This window comes from Brachionichthys hirsutus, chromosome 20 (assembly GCF_040956055.1).
Source record: "Brachionichthys hirsutus isolate HB-005 chromosome 20, CSIRO-AGI_Bhir_v1, whole genome shotgun sequence".
In the NCBI taxonomy this organism is placed as follows: domain Eukaryota; kingdom Metazoa; phylum Chordata; class Actinopteri; order Lophiiformes; family Brachionichthyidae; genus Brachionichthys; species Brachionichthys hirsutus.
This window is the reverse complement of record NC_090916.1, coordinates 1251168-1268653: the sequence shown is the minus strand read 5'-3', so window position 1 is coordinate 1268653 and position 17486 is coordinate 1251168. Positions and strand designations below refer to the sequence as shown.

General features: G+C 46.1%; 1 protein-coding gene across 1 annotated transcript in view; it reads right to left on the bottom strand.

The window, feature by feature from the left end:
• Nucleotides 1-13628, bottom strand: part of stxbp5a (syntaxin binding protein 5a (tomosyn)) — a 76118-nt gene extending 62490 nt beyond the window's left edge. Inside the window, exons 1-2 of the mRNA XM_068753566.1 lie at nucleotides 13449-13628; nucleotides 11756-11853 (exon numbers count right to left, since the gene is read on the bottom strand). Coding sequence (XP_068609667.1) covers nucleotides 11756-11853; nucleotides 13449-13628 — 278 coding nt within the window. The remainder of the gene's footprint in view (nucleotides 1-11755; nucleotides 11854-13448) is intronic.
• Nucleotides 13629-17486: the final 3858 nt, after the last annotated feature.

The following is a 17486-nucleotide window of genomic DNA, read 5'->3' as shown; positions in this document are numbered from 1 at the left end:
TGATCCCGCTGTCAGCAAGTGTAGGGGAGTACAGAAATGCAAAAGACCCATGCCATGATGATCCCAGGGTGGGATCCCAGGGTGGGGAGCGTGACCGTCCTGTGTGTTTAGTTCAGGATGCAGTGTGGCTGAAGCAAGCGCTGTAGTCTACCAGTTTATTCACTTATACGTCACAACAATTAGATCCTAACCTCCTCTGATGAATCACTGTTTTTTTTGCAGCACATCTGAAAGAGGAAGAGATTATGCAATCTATTTGCAAGAACAAGTAGCTCTTCACACTTCAACAAATAAAGATCAATACATCTGGAATTGCATGTCCAATATTCACTCCTCTTTTAGAGCCTTTTGTCTCCTCCAAATCCTGGGCAACATACTTTGGCTGCGAAATGCTATCAGTAAAAAAAAAAGAAGATCACAAGATGGATTGTTTGAGTTATCAGTCTGCAATTTAGCCCTGGGAAATAGAATAAATACTCCTTTCTGCTGAACAGTACCAATCTGACTCTACTTTTCAGCAAACCGAGTATAAGTACTAAAAGGTCATGCGAAAAGACACAGACCTCACTTCAATGGTACAAGTCAATAGTCACCACATTCAAAGAGCAAAGCTGCTTTAGCACCTGTAACAGTTTGAATGAACGACACAAAATTAAAAGCAATTATCATTCTTAACATGAAATCTGACATGACTTTGCTCGAGTAGATGCTCATCCACCAAAGTTTGACTCAAAAACAGGATTTATTTCATCGTCGGAAAACATTTTAAGTCTTATCCAAGAGAGGAAGCTTTTACAGAACACAGGGGAGGACATCAAGCAGGACAAGTTGTCCTTTCTGGACTGTGCGGCACAAATTGAGATTGACAGAAGCTTCAACATTGAGGTTTACATTTAGGATCCTTCAATACCAATACCTCAGGCACAAGCTGGGAGTCATCAAAACCCCATTCAACACAGAATGACTATAAAGGCAAAGGGAAAGTAAGTCCCAAAGATATGTGGCTGCTCCCAACGGGGCCTCCGTCAAGTCAGGAAAGCGCCACCAAAATGTTTTTACACTATTATGGTGATTTTGGGTCCTTAACCCAAAAACAGCCAAATAAACCATAAAGTCAATCCTGCATAGTTTGTGTAGGTCTGTAATCACCTCCTCAAACACGTCTCGAAGAAATCTCGCCCGTCATGACGTCAAGCGGGGCAAACATGCACAAGATGTGCGTGCGTCCCCGTGTCTGCATTCTGCCCGTCCACGCTCTACGCCATTTTCCCTGCATAAAGTTTATTTTTAATGGTAATGTTCCTGTAAAATCGGACAAAAAAGTTTTAAGTGTGTGGTAAACGCTTTGAACGAGACTGCTCATGGAGCAGGAGATAGACATCGATAGACATCGGCGCATGCAGCGTCTGCGTTACTGCCCACGCGCGTGTGTGTGTAGAGACTCTCCCCCTGATTGCGCTCCGCACGTCAACACTCTCTCTGTCTCCTGCATGAGTCGAAAGGCAAATGAGTCGCTTCCGTGCGTGCTATAAACGTCGTCTCACAGGTTACCATGGTAACGTGCTTGCTATGAACGTACTTTTGCTTCCGGGTTTAGAGCGTTTCTGGCAGAGCTGTTTGAGACAGAAGTGACGGACGCTGTCCTGCAGCATCTGTTTGACGTTTAGACCAAAGACTGGCACATATATTTCATACAAGTGTTTGGGAACTGCATTAACTTGCGAAGAAAGGGTTTAGGTAATATGGGATCTTTAAATCCAGCAAAGCCATGAAACAAAATCTACCATCGCTTCACCTGAGTGTACAAGACAATGTGTTTTAATGCCATAAATATAGCACCAAGCAAATAAATCTGCTGATAGTAGGTATTAAACGATAGGTCTAGAGGCAGCGTGAGCCGCATGCCATCCTTGAAGCTCAGGCTCATTCACTTCACCTGAGATTCTACTATTCGCCAGCTGCAGTTGGTTTAGTTGAGTACAGTATGTAAAAATTAGCCTACAGCAAAGAAGGTAAGAAGCATAAAATGGAACAATCGGTTTTAAGGGGACTAACGCTCACGTATCTATAACAGATGGCTCGTGGTTGGTCTATCTGAGGCCAACGACACAGAAATACTGCACCGTGCAGAAGGACATGCACCTACTGCTTGTATGCAGCTGAAATATAATACTCCTCTGTCGCTGTCCACAAGAGGCACGCACATGCACCCACATCTCAAGCACACGCAACACAACGACAAGTTATTTCACAAGTATTCTGGTCCTTTGGGAACATTCTATTCCCTGCCTGTGTGCGTCTGTGTGTGTGTGTGTGAAGAAAATCCTGTAGGCAGTGTCTCGATTATAGTAAGGTCAAAACCAACCATTTACACAACCCATGGCCATCAGGTGCTCAGGGTGCTTCACCTGTGTGTGTTCTAAAACCAGAACAGCCTCCACCTCAGCACCCCCAGAATAAGCTTGATGCAATTGGCAAACGAGGGGCAGGTGTCAGAAACAGAAGTAAGGAGATATTAAAGTCTGGAATTTTACTGAAATAAACATCTTCAAGATCAATCGCAGCTTAGAATGATCAGGCCGCCCCGCCTCTCGGTGCAAAGATAGTTTGAACGGCTAAAATCTAATTGAGACAAAATGACATCAAGCCTGAAGACAACATCCTGATGAGGCGTAATTGGATCAGTAAAATAATGGTGTAAATCGTCAGGCTAAAGAGCTTTCAATAATTTGCCATTAGTGCTGAAACAATCACTTCATCATTCTCTTGAAAATCAATTAACCATTTAAATCATCATTATGTGCTGGTTCCAGGTTCTCAAAGATATGTGTGTGCTGCTTCCTCTCTGTTTTATGCCATTATCACTGCATGTAGATCAAACAGACAATCTGGGCTCTGAACAAGACATTTTAAGTCCTTCCTGACAGATTAATAGATTTTAATAGATATATCAAACTCGAACTTTAGCTGAAAGTTAACTAAAAGAAAAATAGTAAGAAATAATTTACAGCATTAAAAAGAGGAAGAAGTATAACCCCTTGAGACATGGTGGAAGAGTACCTCCAAAAACTAATGAGCTGCAAAGAATCAGTATCGCGGGACCAGGAGAGAGAAATCAATAACTCCCATCAGGAACAAAAATAAATAAATCCATAACCCTTAAACAACTAAACAATTCTATCCATGGGGAGGCAAATTAGAACGAGGAGATGTAAAACAATGTGGTGCAACACATACAAGATATGTGGTCCTTTGGAGGCCCAGAGGTCACCTGAAGAGCAGGGAGACGATAACATCAGTCCCATCACAAGCACAGCAGGAGCCGAGCCAATTTGACAGCAAGAGTTTGACTCATCCTGCAGCACCTTCACAACAATGTCAAGAAAAACCACCAAGTGTCAGCCGCAGACGCCAACGTGAAATTCAGAACAAGCGCCGAAGAAGGTGTCCCTTTTATGCTCAGGTTATTTTTAGCTCATCAAATGCAGTCAGGAAGAAGCATTTGAATCAGTCAGGTCACACTGAGAATAAAACAGAGACTCTTGTCTGACGTATACCCGTAAAAAATAAAATAAAATCCCACACAGTGCCTCATTTAGGATTTCAATTCCGGCTCTAGAAAGCACGACTCACAGCGAGAGTCAGGCAGACCTGCGTCCCAAATCTTCTGCACGGAAATGATGATGACAGACAGCTTTCTCATTCAACTATAAAAATTCACTGATCTCGTACAACTAGTTCTCCATCACTGTTTTGTGGTTTGATTTACAAGAGGCCCTTCAGAAAGAGGCTAGATTGACAGCATGCGCGAGGAAATGATATTGATATCACAGGACAAGTGGATCTGCCCGGAACAATTCATACACACTTTGGGAATCTGGATCGCTTTTTTTTTTTTAAACTGCAAAGGAACTGCTGCTCGCAGTTTGAAGCACTTAGTCCTCGGGGAACATGATCATGAACGCCTCACACTTAGAAATGAACCACAATTTGAAATCAATGGGCCGCATTGTGTTACCAGATTCTAATGTACACACACTACGACTCCTCAATGAGATGCTGTGCAAAGTGAAGCTAAGTAAATTCAATAGAGCACACAGGGTCTTTCATTGTGAAGCCTTGACTGCAAAGGGGCCGGACGGTGGGCAGAGCCTTTGGTCATCAGAGCGCAGGAACAGCACAAAAGCATATTGACCAGGACTAATATGAGTGCAAATCAATACTGAAGCTACGTGGGCCACACAACTGCTGAAAAGGCATTCATGTGAAATAAACCCCGTCATAAATCAAAGACGGCTGACAGGACTGTTTGTCCCTGGTTGAGAGGAGACATGCTGGGGAGCGGCAGCATGTCTTTTTCCAAGAACACTAGGAAAGAAAATGGTAGATGGGGCGGAAATATGAAATTGTGTAAAAATCACCACCATCAGCACCATTCCGCTTTTTCCAAACAGTTAAGGATAATTCAGATTTCTTTTACAAACTTGGGACTTATTTTTTGCAGCTTCATCCATTTTGCCCTGAGGCGGGAATAAATTGCAAGATAAGATTTAGGATCAAGAGAATGAAGTCTGACAGGGAAAGAAAGTAGTGAGATGATCAAGCAGGTTATAAATAGAAGAGAATAGAAAGCTTTATTATCATCATTGTTACACTGCAAGCACACAACAAAATTACGTTTATACCCGAGTACAACATGCCCCCTTGAAACAGCCACACACATGCAGGAGCCCTAGCATGCTGAGAGGGAATAGGGTGAAGGCGCCGCCATGATCGGCACACCTGGAGCACTTAGTGGGACAGTGCCTTGCTCAAGGGCAGTGCTCTGGAGGCAGACTGGCCCCTCTCCAGCCACCAGTGCACAGTCCACATTTTGTCTGAGCTGGTGGACTTCCCCGCTTCCACACCAAAGGCCCACCCCACTGAGCCACTGCCGCCGCCAAACCTCCATTTATCTGCATTGCGTCTAAAAAGGGATTGGAGCTAAAAGTGAAAAGAAGGAAAGACGAGCGTGAATCTGGAATGTTGTCAGTGATTCAGGATTTGCTCTGTGTGAAAGCACAACTGCAGTAGTAAATAAAAATGCAAGGCATCTGAACTGCTGGTAGAGAAACGCCTGAAAAATCCAAACTTTGCAGGCAAAATGTAAATGATTAGAGTCATCTTCTTAGATCGCTTCTTCACTCTTGAGTTGTTCCCCCATGTGGCAAAGAAAACTCAGCTAAGTCCATCCGCCGCCCACAGGAAAGTCTTTTGCATTCGCCGTCAGCTGTCACAAGTTCCTCCAACATTGAATTATGATTTTCAAAGCCAACACAAGTTCTGATACTTTAGCTTCTCGGTTGAAGACAAATGTGTGCAACATCTACAGACGTCATATCATCGGGTTTGATGTTGAGCTGAAGTTTTTTTGTTGTGCTTGTCAGTCAAGTAAGACTTTATCACATTCAAACAAACAACCACTTAGCAGTAAATGCTAAATCATTAGCCAGATGAAAAGCCAAACACCAAACTAGTAGGGGCAGGCACAGTATTTCATCTCAGCTTTTTTGCAGATGATGATGTCCTGTTGGCTTCTTCTTGTACTAGGGCGGTTTGCAGCCGAGTGTGAAGCGAGTCGGATGAGGATCAGCACCTCCAAATCCGAGCCCATGGTCCTCGACCGGCCGACCTCTAGTCGCGTTCCCTGGCAGTTCCATCATCAGCATCCTTCTACCGATATAGTCCCTGTCTCTCCTCTGGACATGTCCAAACCATCGAAGTCTGGTCTCTCTGACCTTGTCTCCAAAACGTCTAACCTTCGCTGTCCCTCTTATTGTCTCATTTCTAATCCTGTCCAACCTGGTCACTCCCAAGGAGAACCTCAGCATCTTCATCTCCTCCACTTCTAGCTCCGCCTCCTGTCTTTTCCTCAGAGCCACTGTCTCTAAGCCGTCCATCATGGCTGTCCCCACCACTGTCTCGTAGACATTTCCCGTCATCCTCGCGGACACACTATCAAATTGTACTGTGCTGTCAATGACAATAAAGCATATTCTGATTCTGATTCATTGACCGCTACAGCTGTGCACCGCCTGGGCCGCCGGGACCAGTCAGCTGCTTCCTACCACCCACAGGCCAACCTCTGGACATGTGTATGGTAAATGATTATCATCATTTACAAAAGAAAAACCTGAACAACAGGGCCAAAATCAGCCTGTGTTCTGGAAAAGCCTCATTCAGCATTCATCACCAACAGCAGCCCTTGCTGTTAACCTTTCTCAAGGTCATCAAGATTGCTTGTCCTCCAATAGCACTGCTTTTTAGGTACAAAATATCGCCTCCTGAATTCTGATGACTCACTGAAGAAAGACAAAAGGCATATGTGCACATTGTCCTTAGTGAACTGGTTAAACATAACTAAACACAAATGCACAGCATCATCACTTCTGGCAAGACAAGAGGTGGCAAAGAGCATGAGGAGTGAATGTTTTTAAATTATGAAGCAGAAGCAGCACGACTTTAATCATCCTAAAGCTTGTCAGGGCTAAAGGACTGAAGCGGGACACGCTGTCACGATGTCGGTCAAGAAGAAGGACACATTGTTGTGGCACCGACGCAGCAAAATGTGTTTTCCATTTCTCAGAACCGATAAAACAGAGGAAGCCGAGTGCTTTTGGAAAGCCTGAACGATGAAACCCAGAACAGAGAGGGGGGGGGTCTTTAGTACTTCTCACAGTGGACAGGTACACACTCGCACGTGCACGCACACAAACAACAGTGTGATGGTGACGTATTCTGAACAGACACAAAAAGAACATCTCTGCGCTCTCCAGTGATCGTCACAAACACAACTCTGAATCATCTCGTCTTAAAACACGCAGAAACGCTGAATCCTAATCCAACCGCTCGCTAAAGCAGACAGCGTTAGACCGTCTCATCAGATGCAATACAATGACTTTATTTCAAGCTATTCTCTGATCCAACTGTGTGTGCAAAGTAAAACGAGGTCAACTGGGATGAGATTCTGATCCCTCTTTATTTTGTGTGAGAGCTCTCATCTTTCCCAGACCCCCCCATATGCTAATGCTAGCAGCCGCACAAAGAACCGGCACTGATGGATGTTCCTATAGATATCACCTCAGGTGCAAGCGTGTCAGGTAGCACATGGCAAACAAAGGCAGAGGCATGTATCGATCGTGCACGTAGAAACCATTCACATGTACAACACGCTGGATGGAACACAGAAGCCGCTCGACTCCTCTGAGGAGGCTGTTGCTGCCTCAGTCAGTCTCTTCACTGTGCTCAGTGTGAGCACATTGCATAACTGGACACAGACCCACAACCCCAGGCCTGGTCTGCACTATACAGGGAGTCATCGAGAAATGTTAGCTTGCTCCCAGCAACCCCAAAGATCCAAGAACGATAGAGTAGCTGATGTTGAGCGAGAGGAGAAGGCAGACAACCGAGACAGGGTCAAAACCGAGACAAGCATTCAAGCTCATATTCACAGTCGGCTATTTACTTATCTCATGGGTTTTTTGGGACAGTGGGAGGAATCCGGAGGGACAAAGACATGAGGAAAGCATGCAAACTCAAAGAAAGTGTGTAGAAACAGTCCGAGCCACCCATAATGAGAATCATAATCTGTGTACAAAGCAGGGCTGAAAAACACATTTGTATAATTTGGGAATTTCTCACATGCATCGAAATGTACAGTCGATTTACGACTACAATTGATTGCCGACTTGGTGTTAAATTACCTGAAGTATATTATGCAGCGTCATGATACTGATGAAGAGGAGTCAAAAGAGACAATTGAGTGATTGTTGCTGGGTGTCAGCTGGAGCTGGATGAGCAGGGGGCGGAGCTGGAGCTGGAGCAGGAGTGGCAGTCCTCGCGCCTCGCCTCCTCACCTGCTCCATGAAGACTCTGGCCCTTGCGACACGCCTTGCCAGATCGTCAGCGTCTCCCAGAGCTCCTTACTCCACGTGCTCGTCGTCACCGCCTGTTCCCGTGTCGTCTCCTTGCCATTTCTGCGGTGCCTCACTGCCGACGTCCTCCCAGCTCCGGCTGGATTCCGGCGAGCCGCCGACTTCATCGAGTCTTCCCCCTGATTTCATTGCTGCCTTGTGGGCCGTTAAACCAGCTCAAACCTGCATCCTGTGTCGTGCCTGTTTAGAGCATCCGGTTCGGCCCAGCCCCCGTGACACCAGCAGTTCATCCCTGGTGGGGTCTGGTGTGCCTTGTACTGTACTGTAATACATGCTACTGTTTGACTGTACTTGTACTGCTCTAACATTCTATCTAATAAATATATTCATCATCATCGACTGATGATGTACTTATGTCATAATCAGAATGTGCTACAACCAAAAGCTGCACAGGGTCGGTCAGAGCCGTCCCTGTAGGCGTGTGTGTACAAACAGGACGTTCTCCTCAAACACGTGTGAACCACTGTTCTCCTGGGCGTGCAAATGTTTGCCCTTCTGTGTCAACTGCACATACAACAACTGACATTTGCCTAAGTCTTCCACTGTAAATAGTTGCTGCGGGACGGCAGGGCTGGCACGTTTGTCACTTCTGTCATCTTAGAATATCGACGATTAAATAATAAGTGTGCGTGTTTATCCTGTTTGCAATGTGTGAGTCCAGAGATGTCCTGCGCCGGCCGATGGGATTATCTGGCAGCGCGCGGCGAGACAATTTGAGCGATTGCTTAATCAGACAGTGTCAGAGTTAAAACGCTGCCATTTCTCCTGGCTGCCACCGGCAAAGCGCCGTCTCTCTCTAAAGAGTTCAGCCGCCACGTTGTGACACGGGTGGAGTTACGCAGCCATTGAAGTGAGGCCACGTTATACAGGAAACACAAACTGAACCAGCAGGATATGAATTTCGATTAGAAAGTGGGATGAATTTTGTTTCTATTAAAGCATTAAAAAAAATATTTTCCAGCCTACAAGAATTTTGTTCAAATACCAGAAAGCTATTTATTAAAGAGTACAAGATACAAGACCTGTATCTTACAAGGCTGTATGATGACTCACTGCAGTGTGAGGACAAATGTTTATTTTATTATTTATTATTCCAGGCCTCCCAGAATCAGTATTTTTCAAATCGCTTACAGCCAAAAATTAGCAAACTTTAATGATTGCCAAAGCAAACAAGAGATTTTCACTGCTTTCGACAACGTCATTTTCTCATCTGGACACAGAGGTCTCAGTTAGCATCATGCTCAGCTCTCATGAAGGTTCACAGCATCCTTGCAGCTCACTTTGTGGAATCACTGTCTTATTACTGGCCTTAACATACCAGCGCTCTACTCTATAAGCACCTGATGCCATTTAAAAGCACCGCTGTTAAGCCAATCAGTGATCAGGACTTATTGGTGTTGGGCAGGACGATGCAAAGGTCAGGGTGAAGCAGAGAAGGTTGATTTGCTGTGGTGACCCCTGACGGGACAAGCCGAAAGTACAGTAGCAGTAGTGATCAGCACTATTAAATATCAGAATATTAAAAACAGAGATCAATGAAATGAATCTTGTCCTCAACTTTGGACTTTTCCTCAATCATAAGAACTCTTTTTAATTCTGCATTTCTGCCTAGATTCAAATCACTCTGCTAATCCACTAGGATGTGCTTGGGCAACAACAAATCTTGCTTTCCGAATGCTTGCAACCTCTTTTTTGCTGCTGGGATATTAACAAACGATTAACGGCCGTTGTGTGAGAGCGTGCACGAGAATACACCTGCCTCACTGAATAGCCATACGCCAATCAATAGGGATTCTATTCTTGACCAGTAAAAGTTGAAGCAGGGCGTCGCCTGCGTCGCTCACGCTTTCTTATCTCTTCTCTCTGCTCTGCCTCCTCAATCATCTCCCTTGCCAGCCTCTTCCTTCTAGGCTCCATTTTCTCCTTTCCAGACAGCACCAAAGGGACACGTCATGGTCCCAGCTGGACAACAGCGAGCTCCCTCACACAGGACAGGCCCGACGGCTCGCGGGATCAGTCGTTCCATCGGAGGATTGTCACACAGACATATTCACTTGCAAACACATCTCCTGTGATTTTTTTAGTCCCCTGCAATTCTGCTGAGCTGAGGCCCTTGATCTGCCACTTCCTGTAGACCTCCATGGGAGAAACGTGCAGCCAAATGTCCAAACAGGCGCAAAAAAACACAGGCGCACGCAGATAGCCATGAGCTGCAAAAAATAACTCCAGGATATGCATGTCTTTGGGAGCCAGAACCAAAGACTTGATGGATTCTCCAGAGTCCCGCTTCCCCCAACTTAGATAAGACTGATCTGATACACATCATTCTAACACAAAAGAGTCCTTGGCTCATTCACAATGGCGAGAGTCAGCCAGCAGGGAAGCGTCTGACAAGATCATTTCACCCGAACTACGGCGAGTCAGAGAGAACGCTGTGATCTCTAAGCTGATTGGTTCGTAGGCTGCTTCCACAAAGCAAGCACAGCTCACACTGAGTTTAGCCAGTCTGAAGCGTATGGGAGAAACGTATCAGCCAGTGAGACAAAAGCGTGTTCAACAGTCCCTGCATCGGCCCCGACGCATTACTTCCTCTCTCATCTTATAATACGTGTGCATCAGACAGAATCTGCTTCGCCTTGTATGAAAAAAAAATCTTATTGTCTCATTTTTATAGGCAAAGTGTGGCGTCATTATAAATTTTGTCTCCCTCACTCTGATTTTAAGAAGAGGCAAACTATCAGTGTCTTTGTTTTAGTCTGAGACTCTGTAGACTCTGTGCCTGAGAGTTTTAAAGTCTTGACCCTTCCAGCACTGGAGAAAGAAACAATGATGGAGCTATTAGCAGGAGCAAAACGAAGGCGAGCCAGGCAGACAGCTCTTCATCACACCGAATTGAGCTGGTAAAGTTTGTCAGACCTGTGAAAGCGGCCCGACACGGGCACGCTCAAGGCCATACTCTGAAGCTACACAAGTCCCCACAGAGCCACCTCACCGCGAGCAGCTGTACCCGTTTGTGTACTCCTACTGCATGGAAGCTAGTGTGAGCCGCTTCAACCACACGCTTCTCCAGCTTAACTGCAGCACACACACCAATAAAGCCAACTCTGAGATTTAGAATGTGTGCTCAAGTGAGCCAAAAGCAGCCGAGATCAAGAGTTCAAGAGATTCTGAATGAAATCCCTTTTTCGGTTTCTAGTTTCTCATTGTCTAACTCAGAGGTGGGCAAACGTTTTGACTCGCGGGCCACAATGGGTTCTAAAATTTGACAGAGGGGCCAGGCCAGGAACAGATGGATGGAGTGTTTGCGTGAACTAATACAAATGGAATGTAAAAGCCATTACATGAAAGGATGTTGGCCTTTTACAGGTAGCATTACAAGGAAAAAGGTAAAATTCATGAGGTTTATTTATAATAAAATTTAATTTAATGATATAATTTGGACAAGTTCAGTGGGCCGGATTAAGAAGCCTAAAGGGCCGTATATGGCCCGCGGGCCATAGTTTGCCTATGCCTGGTCTATCAGCACGAAACCATCTAGAGTCGCAAGGTTTAGGTAAAACAAAAAAACCTTTGATCTCATGGCAGAGCTCAAGGAGACCGGGAGCCAACATGATACAAAACGTGTCAGTATAATCTACAAATACTGAGAAAACACACTCATGTACAAGACGAGCATCTGAATACAGCGGCTCAGACATCTGCTCCTTTACCTGCTGTCGCCGTCCACGGATGCAGAGCCCACATTAACATACATGACCGCTCAATGGCAAATGAAAGGATACAATCTGAGAGCCCCGCTCTGGGTCCCGACGGCCAGGATCTTCTGCACCGGGTCAAAAGCCATAGCTGACGGCTGATAGGGAAAACCATGACGGACAGTCTGCAAAGAAAGATGTAAAAAAAAACACATTTTGGTAAACAAATGATCCCAGAAGGGTGTGAAAGGTGAAAGGCACCATGTTTAATTCATTCATTCGCACTTTTTACGTTGCTTTTTCGTACCCTTTTCCAGTCATGGGCCTATTTCAATTCTTCCTCTAACGATATCTAGCACTTATCTTCCCTTCTCTCACTACCTCTCACATGTGAACACAATTCCAGCTACGTTTGAGGAAAATCAAATATCAAATACACCAAAAAGGAGCATTAATTCGATAGTGGACTGTTGAGTTCTTTTGAAGCAGCTCGCACAGATAGGTGTTACTGTTTGTTTTTTTTGTCCACCCACTGTATGTCTCTCTGTGTGCGACTTGTTTTATGGCATCAGTCAGCCGGTGGCGGGCTGTTGGACTTGTTTGCTTAGCTGTCGAAGGCTAAAGCATGTTACATAAGAAGCACTGAGTGCAGCAAAGACACCTGCCATCTTTACAGAGAAACGTCAGGGAGTTTCTGCTCACACATAATAAAGGTGCAGGGAACGAGGAGGACGGCATGTCTCTCTATCACACCTTAAAAGTTTAGCTGCCCCAGCCTCGATTCCTGCACGAGATGTTGGCTTCTCTCAGCCAAACAAGGGCAGCAATCAACACGGGGTCCGTTCGTCAAAGCGGGATGAAGCTAATCCCTGAAGATGGATTCTATTCTGACCTAAAGGTTTCAGCAAAATGAAATCAGAACAGAAACCCACATTTGAGGAAATCTGCTAAAAACCTGATAGCAACTGTGGAAATATAAAGTTAAAACCTTGAAACGAATCCACAAATGAGTGTCACATTAATAAAGTTTTGGAAAAAGCGGGTTAATCAGGATGAATTAAAGATCAACTGTCCGTAAACTGAGGTCATAATAATGGTTATAATGAAGGCCACATTGGGATAAGATTGAGCCTGCATTGATCTGCAGCATTTATTAACCCCATCCTTTGCTGTGGACCAGTTCAGATGGAAGGGCCAGTCATTCACCCACTGATGAATCAATGATTTGGGGGGGGGGGGGGGGGGGGGGGAGATAGTGGGAGGACACTCACTCACAATAAGCACAAATCTCAGTTTTCCAAATCCGAATTATGGAGGATCAGTTTGGCCCAACCCCTGAACGTGACCGTTCACGCCAAACGCGCGCACAAACCGCAACGCACGGCGTTTAATGGGGAATGTTAGCCTCTGTGGTGTCCGCAGAAACTAGTTGGGTCAAGCAGAAAGAAGCTGCTAATAATAAATAATCATGCCTGGAGTCACAGAGAAACTTACAAATGATGCCGTGAGTGCGCATCTTAATCAGGTCCATCAGTCCGTGCGCGGCACAAACACGCGCGAGGTTGTTGGTTAATGTTAATAATAATAATAATAATAATAATAAAATTGTCCAATGTTGAATAACCGTTTTTGGGATGGGGGGGGGTCGATATAGTTCAGGAGAAGGCAAGAGGGCAGAATGCGGCGTCCTTCCTTTTAATTGCGTGCAGCTAACGCGCGTCCTGGGGCGGGATGCGCGCCGAGCGCACAGCTGTAACGGAAAATGACGCGGCTCGCCCACCTTGCAGAGCTGGAAATGCTCGGACTGGATGGCCTCCTGGATCAGATGGTTCTCCTGTGGCCCCACCTGGACCGTCGGGGCTGGGGTGGAGGAGGAGGAGGAGGAGGAGGAGGCGGCGGAGGAGGAGGAGGACACCTCCTTCAAGCCGTCCAGCACCTTCCTGATGTTGAACTTCTTCATTTTCAGGCTGCAGAGCGCGGAACTCGGATCATCCGCGAAAGATAACGAATGCCACTTTCTCTCTCTCACACTCACACGCTACCTCTCTCTCTCTCTCTCTCTCTCTCTCTCTCTCTCTCTGTGAGCGTCACATTGTCGGGCTTGTTTCATAGCGCGGGCTCCATGCTGGACGCTTCGGGCGCGCACGCCGCTCGGGTCGGGTCTCTCCTTGTTCTTTTCCTTTGCCGTGTAAATGACGGGTTTCCGTGGAGGTCGGTGCGTCGCTTGGAGTCCGCGTTGTGCCCACTGCGTCTCTGGAGCTCCCCTCCCCTCTCTGCTGTGTGTGTGTGTGCGCGCCGCTCAGCCAAGGCGGAAACGCGGCGCAGTGGCGCTGCTGCTGCTGCTGACGGTCTTGCGCATGTCTCAAAGAGCAGGGGCTCCAACACAGACACCGCCACCTTGCCCCCCCCCCCCCCCCCCCCCGTTACGCACAGTGCTGGAGGCTTTGCTCCACTGCACCTGGTGCTGCTTGTTGTGATGGGATGCTGCAACGTGGAGGCTGACGGTGACGCGCCGCGCACAGACGCAAGCTCGGTTCCTGAACCATGTTCACTCCGATGCGTGCTCGTGCGATGGTGAACAAGGACAACTCGCACTCACTGGCATCCTCAGCCAGGGCGCACGGTGGAGCCTGGCTGGATATGTTTCCACCATCTTTTGGTGACAGAAGAATCAGAATGGAGAACAAAAGCATCGCTTTGCCCCTAAATTCATTTTTTATTTGAAGAATGTCCAAACGGGGTAAAAAAAAAAAAAAAAGTGATTTAGAATAAAGACACAGTACGTATCCATGGCGATTGCTGTTTCCTGCCTCACGCCTTCGTCTCGCTCCAAACGCTACTTCATTCCTCAGTAGCATTTCTTGGTGAGGAGTTGCGTTCAAAAGGTTCTGTAGAGATGGTCAACAGTGTTTGGCCTGCTTTGTCCATTTAACGGTGAATTATAGGGGACACATCGATTTCTTGGACCCATTAAAGCTCCTGGCGGCGCTGCAGTGATGTCTAAGAATAACACTGGAGCTCTGGTCCTCATGTCTCATCAGGGACATGATCTTCTGCTCCCTAACTCTCTAACCTCTAAATTAAAAACAGCGCCTCCAGTAGTCAGTTGAGGTTCATTTACCCTGCAGCTGTGTTTGATGCGAGGGCTGCTGCAAGGTTCTGGGTTTGATTCCTTTCTGTGTGGAGTTTGAATGCCAGCTGGGATAGGCTCCAAGCAGACCCGGGACCCACAAGGCGGATGAGCGAAGGGACGGATCTGTTTTCGTGGTCGTGATTCCCCGGAGCAGAAATGAGTTGAGTTCGGAACCCCGGCACACCTGCGCTGTTGTCATAAGGTCGCACCGAAGAAGGTGCCAGCCGATTCTGCTTCCACCTGAGTGACACCAACGTTGCCACCTGTTTGGGCGATTTGCTGACTCACTCATCTTTGACAGGCTGCCGCCTGCAGCAGGCTCCGGGGAGGTGCAGCGGTGGAAGTAATAGCCATGTTAGCGCTTACAACAGCTGATACTCGCTCTGTTGGGAGATGGAGGAAGTCAATAAAGGGGGGGGGGTAACTTCCTGAATACCCCCTTTTTGGGCTTTCTTTCTCAATGATTAATGCTGATCAGGTGAGCTTGTCTGCTTGTGATTCAGGGGAAATGATGGCGCAAAGGGACTCTGAGCGATAGGAAGAGGACGAGGAAGCAAATTGTTAATTTGCTATTCATACCCTGCTGGTTTGAGAACCATTGTTGTAATGTTGATTTACATAATGAAGTGAAATTGACCATATGCACCTCCCACATTTCACATAATCCAGAATGCATTACTCAGGCAAACAAAAAGGTCCTTGTTAGGTAATCCTTGCATGTGTGAGAGTATGGGTGATGCAAGAGAAGGGCGGCTGACACCAGTGATTTGATTTGGCACCATTGTGTTCGCTCTGTATTGTCTGCATGCATACGTGTTGCATTCTGTAAGTAAGGGCAGAAAGAGTGGCACTGACAAGCAGAGGGGCAACTCTCAAATTCATTTTTTTTTTTGTCAACCGCTTATTCTGTCATCGGGTCGCGGGCCAAGCTGGAGCCAATCCCAGCAGTCAATGGGCGAGAGGCGGGGTTACACCCTGGACAAGCCGCCAGTTCATCGCAGGGCAACACAGAGACAGACAATCAGCTACACACACTCACACCTACGGACAATATAGTGTCACCAATCCGCCTAAGCTGCATGTTTTTGGTGGTGGGAGGAAGCCGGAGAACCCGGAGAGAACCCACGCAGACACGGGGAGAACATGCAAACTCAAAGAATGGCCACAAGTTGGAGACGAACCTGCGACAACATTGCTTACCACTGCGCCACCGGGCCGCCCAAATCTCAAGTGTTAAGATATAATATACAGGTATGATGATTTTACTGACCTTCAAATTGCAACCAACAAGAATTGAAATAGTGTACAAAAAGAAAAAAATTGCATTTCACTGAAAGCCACACAATTAGAAAACACTTAGCATATATTCAATTTGTAGCTAATAAATACAATTCTTTTTTTGGAAAAAAAAGTAACAAGATGTGAAAGATAATTTTGTGTGAATTCCGTTAACAGCTTCATGATGCACTTTTCTGCCAGCCCATAAGAGAGTCTGTGCGCCGGTCAGGTTAGATGTTACGGTAACAAGGATGGGCGATTCCCGCAAGTTAGAAAGCCCTTTTGGCTTTAACGAAACTAACAGCAAGACATTGATTAAGGCCTTCTTGAATTATTAGACCCAGAAATGAAAGTGAATTAAAGACCTAAAACAGTCTCCACACCACTCTGTGTAATGTGTATCTGCTTTCACTTAATTTCATCATCCCTTGATGTGGGTCCATTTAAGAATCAAATATTCTCTTATTACTTGTGGGAAGTCCAACACACACACACACACACACACACACACAATGGCTGACTGTCCCCTTTGCTTTCAAGGTTACGCCATAGTTCTCCTGTCGCTCACAACACATTTGCATCAAACCACCAGCCAACAGCTGCCAATTAACAAACAGCCTCTCTGTTAATACACACACGTCACTGACAATTACAGTGTTGGGCGATCTCTCTCTCTCTCTCTCTCTCTCTCTAACAAGAGAATTATGTGACACACATGGACCCATCCTGTGTATCTCATGCAGAGCGGGGGAGGACAGGAGGAGCAAGTAACAGCTACTGTTTCAGAAATAGAGCGATGCATAAGGCATGAGCATGAGGGGACAGGGCAGAGACAAGAGGGGACGCTCTGCGTGAGGAACAGGGCTTTTTCTGGATTAGCTGTGTCCTGCAGTTACAGGGATAGAAATAGCAGTTGAGTCGATGAGGCCTGACAGACTGGACAGACACACAAAAACACAGTGTGAAATATGCACACATGCATACAACACAGCTTTGGAATTGTAATTCTTATACGATCTAATTGAGGCGTTGCATATTAATGTGGGATACAGGATGATGACATAACTAGAAGAGCAATTGGAGAGCGCAAACCTCCGCCAAGCAGCTCATTACCCTCGGAATTGGATTGACAGCATCCACATGATGCTGATCTGGATCATCATCGAAGCTATAAACTGCTTATACAGCAACAATAAAAAGTAAAGATCAATCAGAGTTTATTTTTAACTGATTTTTGAATCTGTAAATGGAGCGTCAAAAACATGCTCCTTGGGGAGGTAACGAATCCGTTGACATGCTCCGATGCGGAATTGACTCAGCTACAAGACGACACTTGTTCCAAAAATCTTTATCTCTAATACTAAATGCACAGTAGGCCGACAAGTGTGCCCCCATTATTTTAAAAGT